General features: G+C 41.9%; 1 protein-coding gene across 1 annotated transcript in view; it reads left to right on the top strand.

The window, feature by feature from the left end:
- DOCK2 (dedicator of cytokinesis 2) overlaps window positions 1–16974 on the top strand; it is a 514326-nt gene that overhangs the window by 398094 nt on the left and 99258 nt on the right. The window contains exons 31-32 of the mRNA XM_025212572.1: window positions 11241–11341; window positions 11426–11484. Of these exons, the coding sequence (XP_025068357.1) occupies window positions 11241–11341; window positions 11426–11484 (160 nt within the window). The remainder of the gene's footprint in view (window positions 1–11240; window positions 11342–11425; window positions 11485–16974) is intronic.

The raw sequence follows: 16974 nt of genomic DNA on the forward strand, positions 1-16974 counted from the left end.
GGTCACCAGGTCCCCCCTCAGCCTTCTCTTGTGAGAACTGAACAGGTTCAGGTCCCGTAGCCTCTCATTGTAGGGTCTGCCCTGCTGTCCCCAGATCATGCGGGTGGCCCTCCTCTGGACCCTCTCAATGTTGTCCACATCCCTCTTGAAGTGGGGTGGCCAGAACTGGACACAGTACTCCAGCTGTGGCCTGACCAGTGTCACGAAGAGGGGGAGGATCACCTCCTTGGCCCTACTTGAGATGCACCTGTGGATGTACGATAGGGTCCGGTTAGCCTTGCTGACTGTGACCTCGCATTGTCGGCCCATGTTCATCTTGGGGTCAGTGATGACTCCAAGATCCCTTTCTGCCTCCATGCTCTCAAGAAGGGAGTTTCCCATCTTATAAGTGTGTTGCCGGTTACTACTGCCCAAGTGCAGCACCCTGCACTTGTCCGTATTGAAACGCATCCTGTTTTTGTCAGCCCACCCTTGCAACCTTTCCAGGTCTTTCTGCAGTCTTTCCCTCCCTGCTAGCGTGCCCACCTCACCCCAGATTTTGGTATCATCAGATAATTCCATCTTAAAAATATCAGTAAAAAATATATATATATACTGGTTATGGGGGTGTTATCCTGTGGTGTCAGGCCAACTCTCAGGATCTCAAAATTGTGCTGTTAGACAGGAGGGTGTGACACAGTTGCACGTACCCACACACACACACACACACACACAAAACCAACTCAGGCACATGCACATCCAAGATTACCAGCCTAGGCACATGCACACCTGTCACCAATTCAAGTACATACATGCTCTAATGATAATGACATGAAATCATATACAATACACATATACATACACATATACACACAGGTTAAATACTGACTCAGCTGACAGTGTGTGTGTGTATGTTGGTGCCTGTGGTACCTGTGCTTGGGGTGCTTGGTAACTAAAGAGCAAGTGGCAGAGATCAGGGGAAAAGGCTGTGGGGATAAGGCAACAGCAGTGGCAGAGATCAGGAGAAAAGGCTGTGTGGGTAAGGCAATAGCAAAGAAACAGGGGTTTGCTGGCAGAGAGGAGCTCAGGATGGCTGGAGCCACAGGAGCATGGGACAGGTGTTGCAGGTGGCGGTGAGCCAGAAGCAGGAGAGGAAGAAATGAGACAGAAGTTAGAGGGGCGAGGAGCAGAGATTGGAGCAGGGCTGGAACTGTAGTAAAGCAAAACCCAACTCAGGGGTCCAAATAACAGTTTTCTTAAATGAACACTGTACTGTACAGCTTGGTTCCTACACACACTCACACAAGCACTCTCACACACACTCATATAATGGTAGCAGGCGAAAGACTCAGCGGAAGGGTTGGAGTCCAGGTAGGGAAGAGAAACAGAGTCCAAATCATTGGTTGAAGAGAGGGTGGGGGTGATAGCTACCTATCCTGGGCTGTGAGTTGATCCTTGATGGAGAGTCGGGGTCTTCACCAGAAAGGTGTTGTCCGGGGGGGGTGGGGAGGGGTCGCCGGTAGGGCCTCTGGGTGGATAGGTGATGTGGCATGGTGCTGGTCCAGATGGAGAGGGCATCCCACTGGGTCTGTCTTCACTGCCCCCTTTTATAGGGGGAGACCTTCTATGACCCTAATGGCAAGGGAATGCCCAGGCAAGGGTCAGCCCCTGGTGTACTGAGCATGTGCATTCCAGGCTAGGACATGCAGTTTCAGGTGTGTGTAATGGTGAGTTGGCTGATTTCTGCAGCAGTCTTTGTCTTCCAAATCTTGAGCCAGGGAGGATCAATGCAGGGTGATGGTTGGGTCGTTGAGTTGATGGTTCAGTTATTCAGAGGGAGCTATTTTTAATACAAAAAAATAGGAACATTATATAATACAATATAAAACAGTAAAAATCAATACAAACATAATAGAACACTATTTACAATATTAGAAGGGGCTTATTACTATGTGGGAGTATTAGAACTTATATTAGCTTACCTAGTATTACTTGTAGTTACTTATAAAGGTTAGAGAGGGCAGAGAGAAAGTCAGAAATGGTTAGGGGAAGGGGAGGGAGTATATTTTTTTTAATAAAAAAAACAAAACTGGGGGTTTTGCTACAGGGGGTGCCTTGGAGGCCATGCAGCAAGGTGCCTGGGGCACTCTGAGTTTCAAGCTCTGAAAAGGGCAGGGGGCCTGATATAGGCATTGGTCCTCATGGCCCTAGCCCAATGGTGGGGCTGAAGCTTCAGTTGGGTTGCAGGCAAGAATGGGCCAGTGGCCCAGAGAAGTCAATAGAGTCTTGCTTGGACTAGGGGTCTGGCAAGTTGGTGAATGAATTGAGGGCAAGTCCTGTGTGGTATGGGCATGACTGTAGGGGATGCAGGGAGCCACTATTAATGCCCCAAAAGGGCATTGTGTCTGAGGGCATGCCTAGAGCCAGAAGAGCCCAATCTGTTATTAAGATGCAAGTGCCTGTGGGGCAGAGGATGGGAGCGGCTTTGGGGTCTACTGCCTCAAGTAGGACTGGGGTCCTGGTAAGCAGGTGAAGCTAGGCCAAGTGGGGGTCCAGTGGACACACTTAGGGACTCTGGAAAACTGTCTCCTAGGGTAAAATATAATTTCTGTATGGGTGTGGCAGGCGAGACTGAGGCGGTTGCTTTGAGGAGCTGAGTGGGACAGGTAGTTCAGCCACTTGGGGATGTCACAGCTGCCTCAGCAGTTAGTGCTTGCACAAGAAGACTTAAGGGTTCCTTCAGATATATAGGGCTATAGAAAATAGATTCAGAACTGCTGGAAAAATAGTTGAGATCAACAAGGTATTTCTTAATGTCATGAGCTTGGTATGCAAGTGCCCATGAAGCTGCAAAATGTCATTTAGTTGTAGGAGGATTTTTGTTGTTATTTTCATTTTTCTCTGTTAGAGCATGAGTCCTGAAGCCTCAATTGTCAAGGAAATAAATTTCTTCTGAAATCACTGTGGCAAGTGATTTCAGACCTGTTAAACATTTTATTTTGAATGAGGGAATTATAATGCCTGCAAATGTTGCTGTTTGGAATCAAGGGTTAATTTGGAAAGTCTTGTCTATTTGAGACATGGATGGTTAGACTGCCTATCTAATTCATTGTCATGGTCTTATTTAGTAATGGAGAATCCTATTAGTAGGTACATATAGTCCCAAACATGGCAAAATGTATACTGTCCCCTTGTACAGTGGTGGAATTTTTCAGTGAGGGCAGATATTCTGCATCTTTTGTGTTTCACAGCTGAGGTCTGCAGGGGTTCGATGTGTATTTCCATGTTACATACCTTTACTAGAAGAAATGGTAATAGGTGAGATGGGTAGCTTTCAGAACCTTACCTTCCACAGAAATTTCACCAGTCTTAAGATAGGAGCTGCAGGACGCACAATGTCAATCTGTCACTGGCTGTATCTGATAATGTTGTCAGTTCATGGCTCTGTCAACTCAGGGTCTGTCTGGAATCCTGTTATATATAGTCAGTTCTTCCATTCAGGCAACACACTGAGAACAGGATTTGATCCTCTTTTGTAATTTCATAGTGCAGTTACTTGTAATAATATCTAATTCTTTTTTTTACTATATTTCCAGTAGATTAAACAGTTTTGGAATGTTTTGTGCACTTCAGATTGAACTTCCAAAAATTGCAATGGCAGTTTTTATCTTTATAATGATTTTATTTAATTAAATTCTATATTTTTGTGTTTTCTCATAGTGCATAGTGACTTTTATGTTTCAAAGATATAATCATCCCTCAAAATAGCCTCTGTTAATGATAATGAGAGTTAATGTTGAAGCACAAGAAAGGAGGAATATATCTCCAAACAGGCAGTATAAATAGATTTAACAAAGCGCGTATGTTCATAACTGCCTCCTATTTTACATTAAAGAATGTTAGAGCTAATTTGCAACTGTTCAGTCCAACTGCTGTGGGCAGAGATTTTTAATATAAGGAAATGTGTGATGCCACTAGAATTTTGGGGGGGAAAAAACGCCCCCCACAATTGTATATGTAGAAATATATTTTAACACATTGGTAGAACATAAAAATGTTTAATGAGTTTAAATATAAATTGCCATTTCAGTAATATAAAACAAATGCGTAATATATGTAATTAGTAAAACATTCTTTATAACTATTCTCACTTCTGTTCTCTTTTTTTCCCCCATGCATGTCGCAGAATTTGAAGAGGATATTTTTCTTTTAATACTATTCCATTTTTACTTACAAGTCATTTGGGCATGTTTTACTCCTTGATCTGAAAATATAAAATAATATTTGGTTTTGGGTGGATAAAGCTCTTAAATAAAACTGTATGTTATATGAATAGAAAACCAAATACAGACATAATTACTTCTGACAAATATCTGATCTTAAAAAAAAAAATGCATGCCCTACTGGCACATTGTTTCATTTTACTTGTATGCAATGGATATTATTTTAAAACCTCCTCCCCTAAAAGTCAAGTTTTGACTTGGAAAAAAAATATAACTATTACTCGTGTTATGTTCAGTCTCTCTCTTTTTTCCATCTTTCTAACTGTGCCATGCTCAGTTATTGGAACTAACTTGATAAACCTTGTGCTTCAGCATCAGCATATTATAACAACACAGCTTACTAAAATTGCATATCTGGAAACCTCCACTAAAACAATTTCAGCAAATTATAGCTATACATAGGAAATAGGGTGCTTATCTGCTATGGTGACAAACATTACAAGAAAACTCTACAAGATAGATGATACAGAAGTTAATTATCACTTCCTTCTCACAAAAGGTAGAAAAACTAGCCAAAAGCATATATTAGGCCCTCTACACATTAGAGGTATTGCACAATTAGCTGTCACAGGAGCCACAGTCCCCCAGACCTGGGGGTTTCACATGTCCCCGAGCTGGAAGATGACTACTGCCATCATCTCCTAGCCCTAGGGACATGTGGGTGCCCCTGTGGCTGGAAACCCCTCAACTGGTGGGGCTTCCATCTGTGGATGCTTACTTCTTGCCAGTGCAAGGGGAGCCCAGGATCAGGCTCCCGTTGCACTGGCAATAAGGCGAGATGGGATCTAATGCACGATTCTGTCCCACGTGTGCCATGGCAGGAGATGCGATTGTGTGGATTGTACATTAGATCCCACAGTGCCTTACCTGCATGTGTAGAGGAGACCCCAGAAAACATATATGTGTATACCATATCATACATTCTTAATATTTTCAGGCTACATCATTTTAATTCTTCCTTAGATCTTATATTCAGATGTCTTTGTATGTTACTGTTCATTTGATATGCATTGTCAGGTCTTCTTTGTGACGTCTCTGAGCGTTTTCTGTTTACTCTGTATTATTCTGGATAGTGATATTTATACATTTCCTATTTTTACTGGATTGTGTCTTTTACTATAAAAGGTCTTTTGCATGTATGGAAGGGGATACATTTATGTATTTCTTCTTTGTGCATTGTAGAACATTCATATAACATTTCACAGGGAAGAAACTAATGTCAAAATGTAGTTGTGCTCTTAAAAATTACAGTATATTTTTAGTGGAAAGAATTTTTAATAGGTTTTAGATTATTCTTTAGCATTCTGTTAAACCTTGGTAGAAATATTTAAAAAGCTATACAAAAGTTAGTATTTTAGGACATCATGGCTTCATCAATTCTATTTTTGCTTCTATTTGTTTGCCTTATGCTCTGTGCTTGAAGTATTTTTAAGTTATTTTTTTCAGCATGTATGTTCCTTGAGCAAGAAGCAGGCAGCAAGTCAAAGGACTGAAAAGAAAGAATAGAACAGAGCTACTTGGTTAAGTCTCTGAATATTCAAAATTAATTAAACAAACTGGATTTGACTAATTATTTTTAAACACAATATAAGTTACTATATACATTTTATTAGCCATGACCATTTGTACTTCAGTTCTGCCTCTACAGACAGCAATAGCTTGAGCAAAGAAAATAGCTTGATAACAGTCATGCAAGGTTTTGCAGTTTTCTTTAAGATTCTGGGTACTATCTACCATCATTGGCTTCAATAAAAGTTAGAAGCACTTAGCACTTGCCCTGGTATATATAACATGTTACAGGACTCCGCCACAAAAGATTAAACCTGTGATCTCAAGAGCTTCTGAGTGTGAGTTATGATTTTAAGAGGCTAAATTTCTTTATCTTGACCCATTTAAACTCTGTTTAACTACAAAAAAAAAAACATTTTATATAGGAAGTAATGTATACACTTTCTGTGACTGATACATACTGCAGTTTGTTCAACTTTAGTTCCTTTTCATGCTATACTCTTTGCATATATGAAAGTAACTGTATGCATAGTCAGCAATTTAATAATGCAGAGAATCTTGCCTTCATTAAAACTCCTTCTATATCTTTGTTGCTGTATTGGGACTGGTAATAATGTTAGTCTATTGCAGGCTGGTGAAATTACTCTAGAGATAAGGGATGTGCTAAAAAATATCTAGAAATATCTGAGACGCAACTAAAACTGTATCCTTAAATACACCATTATTTCCCTTCTTTGGGTTACTTTACAACAGTATTAATATTCATATGATAGGACTGTATGAAAAATATTACCCTATTGTGGCTAAGTGGGAGTCCCTGGCTAGCCACAAGGCTAGCTTTCCACCTGCCTCTGGGCACGCCACCCGCCTAAGTCTCCCACCACGCCTTGTTGGTAATTATGCTGTTAGTTAAGGCAGGAGGCTGCCCATTGTTGCACCCCAAAATTGGGGGGATCTCTGCAGCCTGCACTGGGGGATCTCTGCACTGGGGTCTGCTCACCTCCTGATCGCCGCGCCCTTCTCTGGTGCTGGGGTCCCCACACCATTGTGGGCCCCCAATGAGGTCTCCTTCCCCAATAGTCTCAGCCCAATCCACCAGTCAAACAGCAACTAAAATCTGAGCCCCTGGGCTATAACAATATAAATGGTTCAGGGTATGCTCTGCCCCTTTAAAACATCAAACTTCCCCCAGCACTAAGTGCCTTATAAATCAGGGTCTCTGGTGAGCTCCTGGAGCCCCTTAATCCTACCCAGAGTAGAACAGGCAGCCAAGCCTCTCTGGTGAGTTTTTTTTCTGAGAGCTCCCTCCCCCTTGGCTGCTGACAGAGAAATAACTCTCTGGTTCCAGCCTTGGGGTTTAGATTTGCCCAGGGCCCTGCCTCTTCTGGTCAGCTGGCCAGATGCAGGTGCAGACTAATTTACTCATTAACCTGTTGCCATTGTAACCTGCACCTGTGGGCTGCTGTCTGGCTCTTAGGGCCCTCTCCCTAGGCAGTTTCTGCTCTTATAGGAACAGGCACCTTAATGCCCTGTGACACCTGTACTTGATATATCATAGACATCTAACCTAGTTTCCAGTAATTACTTATTGTAGCTCACACATTAAGTTGAAATTAATGTAAGGGATTTATAGGTGGTCTAATTTAATGGAACTTCGTTCTTTCAGCATGTTTCTTTGTGAAACAAATCATATATCATTAAATGAGTGGCACTGTTATTTGCTTGTGGATGTAAAAAATAAGTTATACTACTTAGTAACTAATCATGATTTTATCTTAAGTTTCTACATAAGGAGGTATGGTGTCTATATGGCTTATGCTAGTGTGGCCAACCTGCAGCACATGTGACATAGGCAATCCGTGTGTGTGGCACGTGGCATATCAGGGAAGGCAGAGGTAGCACAGTAGCAGATAGAGCAAGAAACAGAAAGCAGAGCAGCTGCTTAGGCACAGGAAGAGGATCAGAGTGGCATTTAGGGAGGGTGAAGGGCGAACTAATCTGTGGCACATGCTCTTAAAAGTGGACCCCCACTGGCTTATGCAGTCAGGAGAGACGTGATCAAAACAAAGGCATCAGAATAGCTTTAGTTTATAGCTCTTTCATAGAGCTATTGAGTATGAAAGTCTACTAGAGATCAGAAGGATTGCCGCAGAGGATTTAAACATTAAACAATACAGGCAGCAGCGATGTTTGGTGTTCTTTTTGTTTATTTAAAGGCTGAAGTATATGTACAATAATTAACTGAATGATATTTATCTGATATGTTGTAGGGGTTGGCATCTTTTATTTGAGGATATGGCCTGGTAGTGCCGTGAAACTAACCAGATTTTAATAAACTCAAGGCTGGCATCCTTGGTGGAATGAAGGGGGCAGCCAGGTAATATAAGGGACAAGAACATAAATAGAGTAGAACTGTTAAGAGCCTTGAAAAAGAGGATAATGATCTGCTATTTGATGTAATGCAAAACAAAGGACCAGGAGAGGAATTTAAAACTGAGTAAGTGTGGCAGCCAGAAAAGGTGATTATAACAGCAGCTTTTGAACAGAGGCAGGGATTGACAGGAAGAGTTGAGGAAGTCAGAGAAAAAGACATTGAAATATTCAAGAACTGAGATCATGACAACCCAACATGAAGAAAACAAAAGTTTTGCATGTGTTATTGAGGAATAAACAGCAGAATTTGGACATAGGTTGGATGGGTAGGGCAAGGGAAGAGAAGCAGCTGAACATAAGCCACTGTTTTTTTTCTCTGAGTGGTAAAAAAGTGTCAACAATGACAGGAAACAGAAAGAGACAGGCAATGTTTGGAAGGATGTGGAAGGGGGTCAGTGTTGACAATGTTAAATTTGAGTTGAAGATGGTAGTTCATGGAGGAGAAAGGCACGCTAGACTGTGGGTTTGGATAGACAGAGACATGGCAGGATTGTGATAAATAGACATGTTACAGAGGATAACAGAAGTGATGTGATTAGGCGAAGTTATTATGGTTTATGTCAGATAACATAGGTGAGTTACAGTCCTTTTCCTTTGGACAAGTATGCTTAGTACATAAATAGTACTCCACCCGACCCTAATATAGAGCTGTAGTTTAAAGGCTTTGGTGTAAAAACAAAGTTAGAAGACCTGGGCTCTCTTTCAAATTCCAGCATCAATTTGCTGTGGCACCTTAAGTCAGTCATGATTTCTGTGTTCCATTACTGCACACTGAGAAAGAAAAAAGCGATAATTTTTACCCAACATGTATAAAAACTAGGTTAAAAATAAGTACAATTTATTAAAACCATTTCAAAACTTTTAACACTTTGGGTCAGTATCTGTTGATGCATGTGGAATAGACCCTACACATTTGTTCCATTGGTGCAAATGGAAATATGTCATGTCAAAAATTGTTCATCAATACAGAGAAGAGACTGTAATGCCTGAAATGCACAGTGTATTTGCCCAACCTGAATTTTGGAAGTTTATAAGCAATTATTTCAGGTCTGACGCTCTGGTTTTAGACAAATCCTTAATCTCTCCCTGCCAATTTCTTTATTTGTAAAATGGGACCTTTTCCTTCCACAGAAGGAAAGGGTACAGGAAATACTTGCTTACTTTTCTATATCTTTATGCATCTTTTCTATATGCCTCAGCATTTCACAACCTTTTCCACACCATGGCATACTTACCTGGCTTTCTCCACCCCACAGCACACTGGCCAAATGCTGAGCAAGGAGGAGAGAGGGTGGTGAGCAGCCATACGCTGAGTGAGGGGTGTGGGGGGGTGGGGGGGTATCAGCATGGAGACTGCCAGGAGCCACGCCCCCCTAGGATTCCATGGCACACCTGGACATGGCTCACGGCACACCACAGCATACTGGTTGGGAAACACCTATGTACCTGAAAACTTTTAGACACCCTGAAGCGAGTTGAATTAATCGTACATAAATTGGAGTTTTTGACCTTGAAAAACAGTTGTCTTAGGGGAGAAAGGTTTAAGTTATTCTGTAGCATTGTATATTGTCAAAACATTAGATTTTGATGTAGTTCAAATGCTGATATCAGATAAAAGCTGCAGTCCTATGTTGAATTAATATCTAAATGTTTCTTTTATTAAGATTCTATTAATTTGGGTGAATTCAGTTTATCTTTGAATTCTATGAAAAAGGCTGGGCTAAATAAATCCCTGCCTTAATTCCACTGAAGTCCATAGAATCACACCAGGGATATATATGATCTATGGACTTAAAACACTTAAAGCAAGAACAAAAGCTTTGCTGTAGAGTCCTTCCTCAGGGCTTTTGAGTAAGCAAAATCTGTAAAGGAAACATTAGAGAAGCCATGGGCCACTAAAGGAGGAGTATGTTAACCTTAATGCAACAGTTTTTTGACATTGTAGAAGGGATTTGAAGACATATTTACTATACAAAACATTTCCTTTTTGTTCATATGCTATACCAGATGTTGATATCTGCTCCCTATAGTATTAGTTTATGCACAGAGAATTCTTCAGGTCACAGTGTTAAAACTCACTTTTTAATGCAGTGCATTAGCTGCATGTAAGATTTTGTGTAAATCTCAGTCTAGCACATGTTTAACCTTATCTGTTTCTGTTGGTAGTACTTTTGTTACAGTCACTTGCTGGTTTGTTTAATCCTTTAAAATAATTGATGAAAGCCTTTACATTTTCCTTTCTTACAACATTCATTATCATATTTTTTTTTAGGTGTAAACAGTGTAAAATATGCTTTTGAAAGTATATTTCCTATCTATAAGCCTTTGAAAGTACTGATTACTTTTATTCCTGGGGTGATCAGTCATTCACTCAGTGGGAAAGTTCATATCTGCCTGCATTGTAGTAAAGTTTTCCATTCACTGCTTAAGCATATGGGAAAGGTTCCCAGTGTTTTATTTTGATTAGCAAGAGAATAAAGTAATCTGATGTCAGAAATAAGGAAAGACTGTACACTAAAATACAAGAGTTGTTCTCTCAATGCAGGTATATGACTCAGTAATAATAGCATCTACACGTCCTGGTTTCACACATAGGATGCGCATTTGAAATTAACTGTATTTTTGCCCCCAGATCTGGTTAGAATAGGGTCCAGAGAGAAGAATGTGTGTCTCTTTGATGAAGTTCTCAAGTATAGTGTAAATACATTAGGTGCCTTTGGATCTGGGCAGTTATTCATTGGGATGTTCTGTATTTTACCAGCTCTGCTGGAGTTTGTGATTTATTGTTATTAGCTAATGAACTTCATATGAATCTTCTTGAGTACTATTTATGCAACTGCTATGTTGTTAAGAACAAATGGAGACTAGTAGTTAGCATAAAGATGAGAGATTTTTTATAATTGCACAATAGTAATATTAAAACCTTGTATTGCTTGCATCATTTGCCTTAATAAATTATTCAGGGTTATGCATGGTTTAATACTACTTCCCATTCTAGTTCAACACCATTATAACCTTTGAATATTCAATTTACAGCTATGGAACAACTATTTTCATCTGGCAGTGGCTTTTATTACCCAGGACTCTCTACAATTAGAAAACTTTTCTCATGCAAAGTACAATAAGATCCTGAATAAGTAAGTAAAATATCAGTATCTTATATAATTTTTCTTAAATTTTATAATGTATTGTTAAAGCCAGTGTTTTTCTGTTCTCTCTAGATATGGGGATATGAGACGTTTAATTGGTTTTGCTATCCGTGACACATGGTACCAGCTAGGTGAGTAAATACACCATCTCAAACACCTCTGAATGTATAATATACCTATTTCTCTTTGAAGAGCATGTGTGATATGATTTAAAATTTGGAAGTATATCTGATTTTGACACTGTCAAATATTCCTGTTCCTGCAGCTCAGGTTGATACTGTCACCAACAAAATGACATTATCTGTCTGAAGCCTCTTATTTTTATTTTACAAGTTGTTGCTTTGAGATTTAAGCAAAGATGGCTGAATATCCTGAAGATTTCAGAAATTTTTCCTATTCCACATTGTAACAGGTGGTCATCTCTGGGCCAGTCACTACATCAGCCTGCCCACCTGTCTGGGGCAGTATGCCCACCTGTCTTACCTACCACACCTTTGTTATAACCAGGGATCTGGGTTTTCCATTTCCCATGGAAAAACAGAGAAAACCATGGATTTCTTGACTTTATCAGAGAAAAAATGGATTTTCCCTTTTAGCAGAGATACCTGCAGATTTCCTACTTTTGCAAAGAGCTCTGCAGATGGGCAGAGTTCCAGCCTGCAAGAGCTAAATGCAAAAAGGGCAGGAAACCCCCAACCCTGTCTGGAGGGGGAGGCAGAGGAGGAAAGGGCAAAGCCTAAGGATCTATCACCCAAGGCTTGGCTCAGGCTCACTGTTTGTTCCTGAAGCCTAAGGTAAATGGGGCTTGCAGCGGGCTGGGGGCCCCCTCTGGCAGGACTGAGGGGTTGCGGGTCTTGGATAGGGGTACTGGCAGGGCTGGGGGGGAAGCCTGGGTGGCAGATGCAGGTGTGGGTGACTGCCAGGGCTGGGGGAAGAGCCAGCAGAGCAGGTGAGGAGCAGGGTGTAGATGTGTAGGTGGGGGGCTGAGGGAGTGGGGAAGTGTTGGGGAAAGACATGGAGTGTCTCCATGTGGGGCACTCCATGTTGGGAGGGAAGCAGGGCAGCAGCAAAGAGCAGGGCCACATAGAGAAGCTGATTGCTGATGCGAGGCTGCAGTGAGAACAGCAGTGCAGGGTTGTGCCTCTCAAAGCAGCAGCACGTGCAGGGGAGCTCTCAGTGGCAAGCAGCTTCTCCACATGGCTCTGCTGCTCCCTGCTATGCTGGTTCGCACCTGCTGGGCTGTGGAGGCCCCCAAGGGAGGGCAGCAGGGTGGGAGCCCAAGCCCACTGCCCATGCCTGACCCATGCAGAGATCTGGGGCCAGGGGTTCCCTCTACCCTTCTTGGAAGTGTGCTCAGCAGCAGGGAGCCAGCACCCTCCTCCCCTGCAGCAGGCAGCGGGGGAACGGAGGCAGAGGGCTGCAGACCCAGGTCTGTAGCCCTGGCACCTGGGGGTCTTCTCCTGCAGGGCTGGGGAAGCAGGGGCTGTGGGTGGGGGGTGAGGGGCACCAGGAAGGCTGTCGGGGTTGGGGGGATGCGAGGCACAAGCAGGGCCAGGTGGGGCTGTGGGGAGCCTTTAATTTTAATATATATATATTTTTTTTATGAGAGAACTTGTGATTTATTTTATCAGAGAATTTGTGATTTTATATCAGTGAAAACCAGGATCCCTGGTTATAACTAAAATTGTTCCATAGATTCTTTCCTCTAGAAAGTCATATTCCAGTGCTGCCTAGGTGGGAGGCTGCCCATTTAATTTCCCTGATGCCAAGGACAAAATACATGGCTCTGAACCTACCCTTATACCATGTCCCACGCCTTGCAGATGGCATCTACATTCACTATTACTCCCCGGACCCTTAGCTGGACTGCACTGGACCTCTGGCCCAAACTTGGCCTCAGGCATCCCTACCTGGGCCACATACACCCTTCACTGGGGCCTCTACCCATCTCCCTTCCTGGGGCTACCCCCTCACTGGGGCTCCTATCCTGCCTCCTCACTGGGGATGCCCCCTGCCCTGGAGCCTCAATACCCGGCCCCTTCACTGGGGTGCTTAGCCTAATGCCCTTTGGGCCTCAGGCCTTACTTAGTGGGCCTGGGCCCAGTCTCCGGCCCCTTTCTCTCAGCCTGGACCCTGCCAAAGGGCCTACTCAGTGGGCCTTGGGTCTGTGTTTTTCTCTCAGGGTGTGCTCCCCTAGCCTCTCTCTTCCACAGGGTCACCCACAAGGCAGTGGGGCTGAAGCTTTCTGATGCCCCACCCTTGCCTTTCACTGGGGAGGCACAGGTGTGGCATTTCCTGGAGACTTCCTTGCCAGAACCAGCCCCACCAAACCGTCCAACCCCAGCAGCGTGTAATTTTAGGTCATTCCCCAGGACGAGAAACCTCCTCCATCCCCATAGTGCCTACCCTTGACCTTCAGATTATTCTGGAGCAGCAGGTCTCTGGATGGGCAATGTTGTTCCTTCAGCTCCATGCAGCAACTGCCAGCTCTACTCTCAGGCCTAGCCTTATACCCAGGCTCCCAGACTCTCCATCAATCAGATGGCCTCCTAACTACCATCTGACCACCTGACTGGGTCTGCTCCCACCTGTAGGCTGCTTGCCACCTGCTCAAACCCCTTAAAGTGGCAGACACAACCTGTTCTCTGCCACACACATGAAAATTAGATTAATTTTTCCCACTGTGGGTTTGTACTCAGATTGGATCTAGGACTTCAGATTCCGAATTTAGGGACTGTTAGAGTTCACATTTTAATTTGTGGCCTACCATTATTTTTATTTCCTATATGCTGTCATGCTTTCCCAGTATTCATTTATGAGTTCAAAACTAAAATTATAATGTTGTCCTGTGTAATTATCCTCTTGTTTTTTTGGAATGTAAGTAGAAAAACAATTGAGATCTCTGTGCTCAGTCATTCATGGGAGTCAGGAATTCAGGACATTGTATCATCAAAAAGCCTTTCATCATTCCTCTCACAACTGTCATCTTATCAGAACTGGTAAAGACCAAGTCCTCTCTCTTCTATCAGTGTCACAGATTTTAAACTCAGAAAGCTTAAAATTATTGTGCCTGTCTTTCCATATTACACCTTTGAACAAGTTATTCTTCTATTGAGCCCTCTGTTGGATAAAATGTGCTTTCCAAAAGGATTTGAAGACATCTAGAAATGAAGGAACTACCACTATTCTGGTAGTTTTTGCAAGTGATTAATCACCCTCACTGTTAAATTTGTAGCCTCATTTCTAGTTTCAGTTCTCCCAGCTTCAGACTGCAACATTACTTCTTGGTTATGTCCTTTTCCTGTAGGTAACAGAGAATTTAACTACCCATACAATAAAAGCCATAATAATAGCACTTTGCTATCTTTTTAATGAATAGCTGAACAGGCTATTTGATTTCTAGCATCTTTGTTACCATTTCCTTATTTTGAAATCCAGGATGGTCTTCAAGGAAGGTTTAAGCAGCCCTTTTCATCTGCACATATGACATTCTCTGTTACTTCTGAAGTGAACTAGAGTAGAGATGGTATTTGCCAAAGGCTCAACTTCAGCTCAAAAAATAACAGGCTCAAAGTAGCTACAATGTAGCCACTTCATCTAGGAAAACAAATGAAAATAGCTTCTGCTGATCCTCTTGAGCATGTGGAGCTATGCTTAAGAAAACAGGAATCCATTAGGGATATCCTGCTGTGTATGTTGAACCTCAGCTTGAAACCCATTAGTTAGAACTGTACTTTTAAAACATATTTTGAGATCTTCACCGATATTCTTGTAGTACAATATTTTATGCACTAACATTGGAAATGTTTTTATTGTGGTACAAAACATTTAAAATGAAATGTTATGGGAGACAAATGTACATAACATAAATATTATATTTAACTTCTACCTGCCCATTTGGTGAGTTAGTTTAATAAGTGTAAGTTTAATCCTTAATAGTCAACTTGTTTAAATAGAGATGTGTGTCAATGGCATCAGTTGCCCTTTTTAATGATGCTACTATCTTAATCATGGGCTGCTTATTTCAAATAGATCTATGTTGTACTGAAGTGGAATGTATTTTTTCCTTTGGCAGTAATAGGCTTAATTCAATGTCATGTATCATAGCTAATCATAGAAAACACTAGCTGAATAGGCAAGTTCTTTGGGTTTTGTCAACTTCAAAGTAAAAACAAGCATTTCTAAGTATCTGTAACCAAAATTTAACTAGCAGAGTATGTTAATTATGAGGCTGTAACCTAGCATTCAATGAACTTTTTTAGTTTTTCTTTTTATTCATCTTATTATTCTGTCCTCTCTTTGTTCCCTCATTGATGCACCTGTTCTGGACTTTCTCCTGTGTGCAGTTGTGGAGTGACTGGTGTGTCAGTAATGTGAGCAAAAAATGAACTTCCTTTCTTCCCAAACACTCCAAGTTTAAATGAGGCTGTTTTTCGTGTTTGTCATATTCTAAATCCTATCATAACAACATGTTCTTGCACTGAATTCATACCAGCAGAAATACATTGATAGAAACTAAGACTGAGATGTAAAAAGTCATATACAAATTATCTATAGCATAGCAGTAGCGTGTCTTGGCCTTGAGCATGCCCCACTTATCTACTTACTTCCACTCACCTGCCTCAAACCAGGAAATACACCAGGAAGATGCTGCAGAATGTCCGCCTTTGAGCAGTTTTGAAACCTTGGTGTTTGACATGCTTGAAAGAGGCTGCTGGGGATGTCCTCAAAGTGTCTTCACTATCATATTTCTGGATTTGAAGCAAGTGGGAGGGGTGTTTGGGATCTCCACCACTTTCTGCTGCCATGGTATAGACATGTCCTTGGATATTGATTTCCTATAATAAAAAAAGGTGGGGGGGATATGGGGGCATATATACATGTGCTTGGGGGTGGGGGAGGGAGGCTCTTTAATTAGAGTGGCACCGTGGATGTCTAAATGAATTAGGTAGTTTTAAAAATCTCAGTCTAAGGGCTCAGCCTTGCTCACTCCAAGGTTACCCTGTTGTCCTATATGTGATCCACCCTGACCCCAGATGCAGTCAGGTGAGCCTTTGAGAGAGACTCCTGGGGTGTTATCACACCTATGTAGGTGCCCTTCATCCACAAGATGCTCTCTGCCATTTGCTGCTTGATCACTGAGAACAGACAGAGATACTCCAAAGATATCTCCCTGACTTACGGCAGCCCAGCTATACCTGTCTCATCTAGATCTTGCCAGCTCTTAGACGAGATTTTGCCAGATAAAAGAATCAAACCCTTGTCTGGTCAGAAAAGATGGATCCCTGCTCCTGCAGAAGAGACCTGCCTGTGTGGTCAAATGCTTTGAAATCACAGTTACTTTATAAAAGTTAAAAAGATTTATTATAAAAACAAGAGAAAATGCAAGAAATCAGTAACAAAGTAAGGTGTTTCCCTACGTCCAGAAAAGATAAAACAACAACTTGCTCTCTTGGCAAGGCTTAAGGATGGTTTCTTATCTGGCTATTTATATACATTTTCAATTGGATTCTTACAGGTCATACAATGCATGTAAATCCCTGCCCCGCAATGTATAGTTGTGCACCGGACTAGAAGTCTTTCCTTCTCTAGTTATAACCCTGGAACTGTTTACACTCTTT

The sequence above is a fragment of the Alligator sinensis genome, unplaced genomic scaffold (genome assembly GCF_000455745.1).
Source record: "Alligator sinensis unplaced genomic scaffold, ASM45574v1 scaffold606_1, whole genome shotgun sequence".
Taxonomy (NCBI): Eukaryota; Metazoa; Chordata; order Crocodylia; family Alligatoridae; genus Alligator; species Alligator sinensis.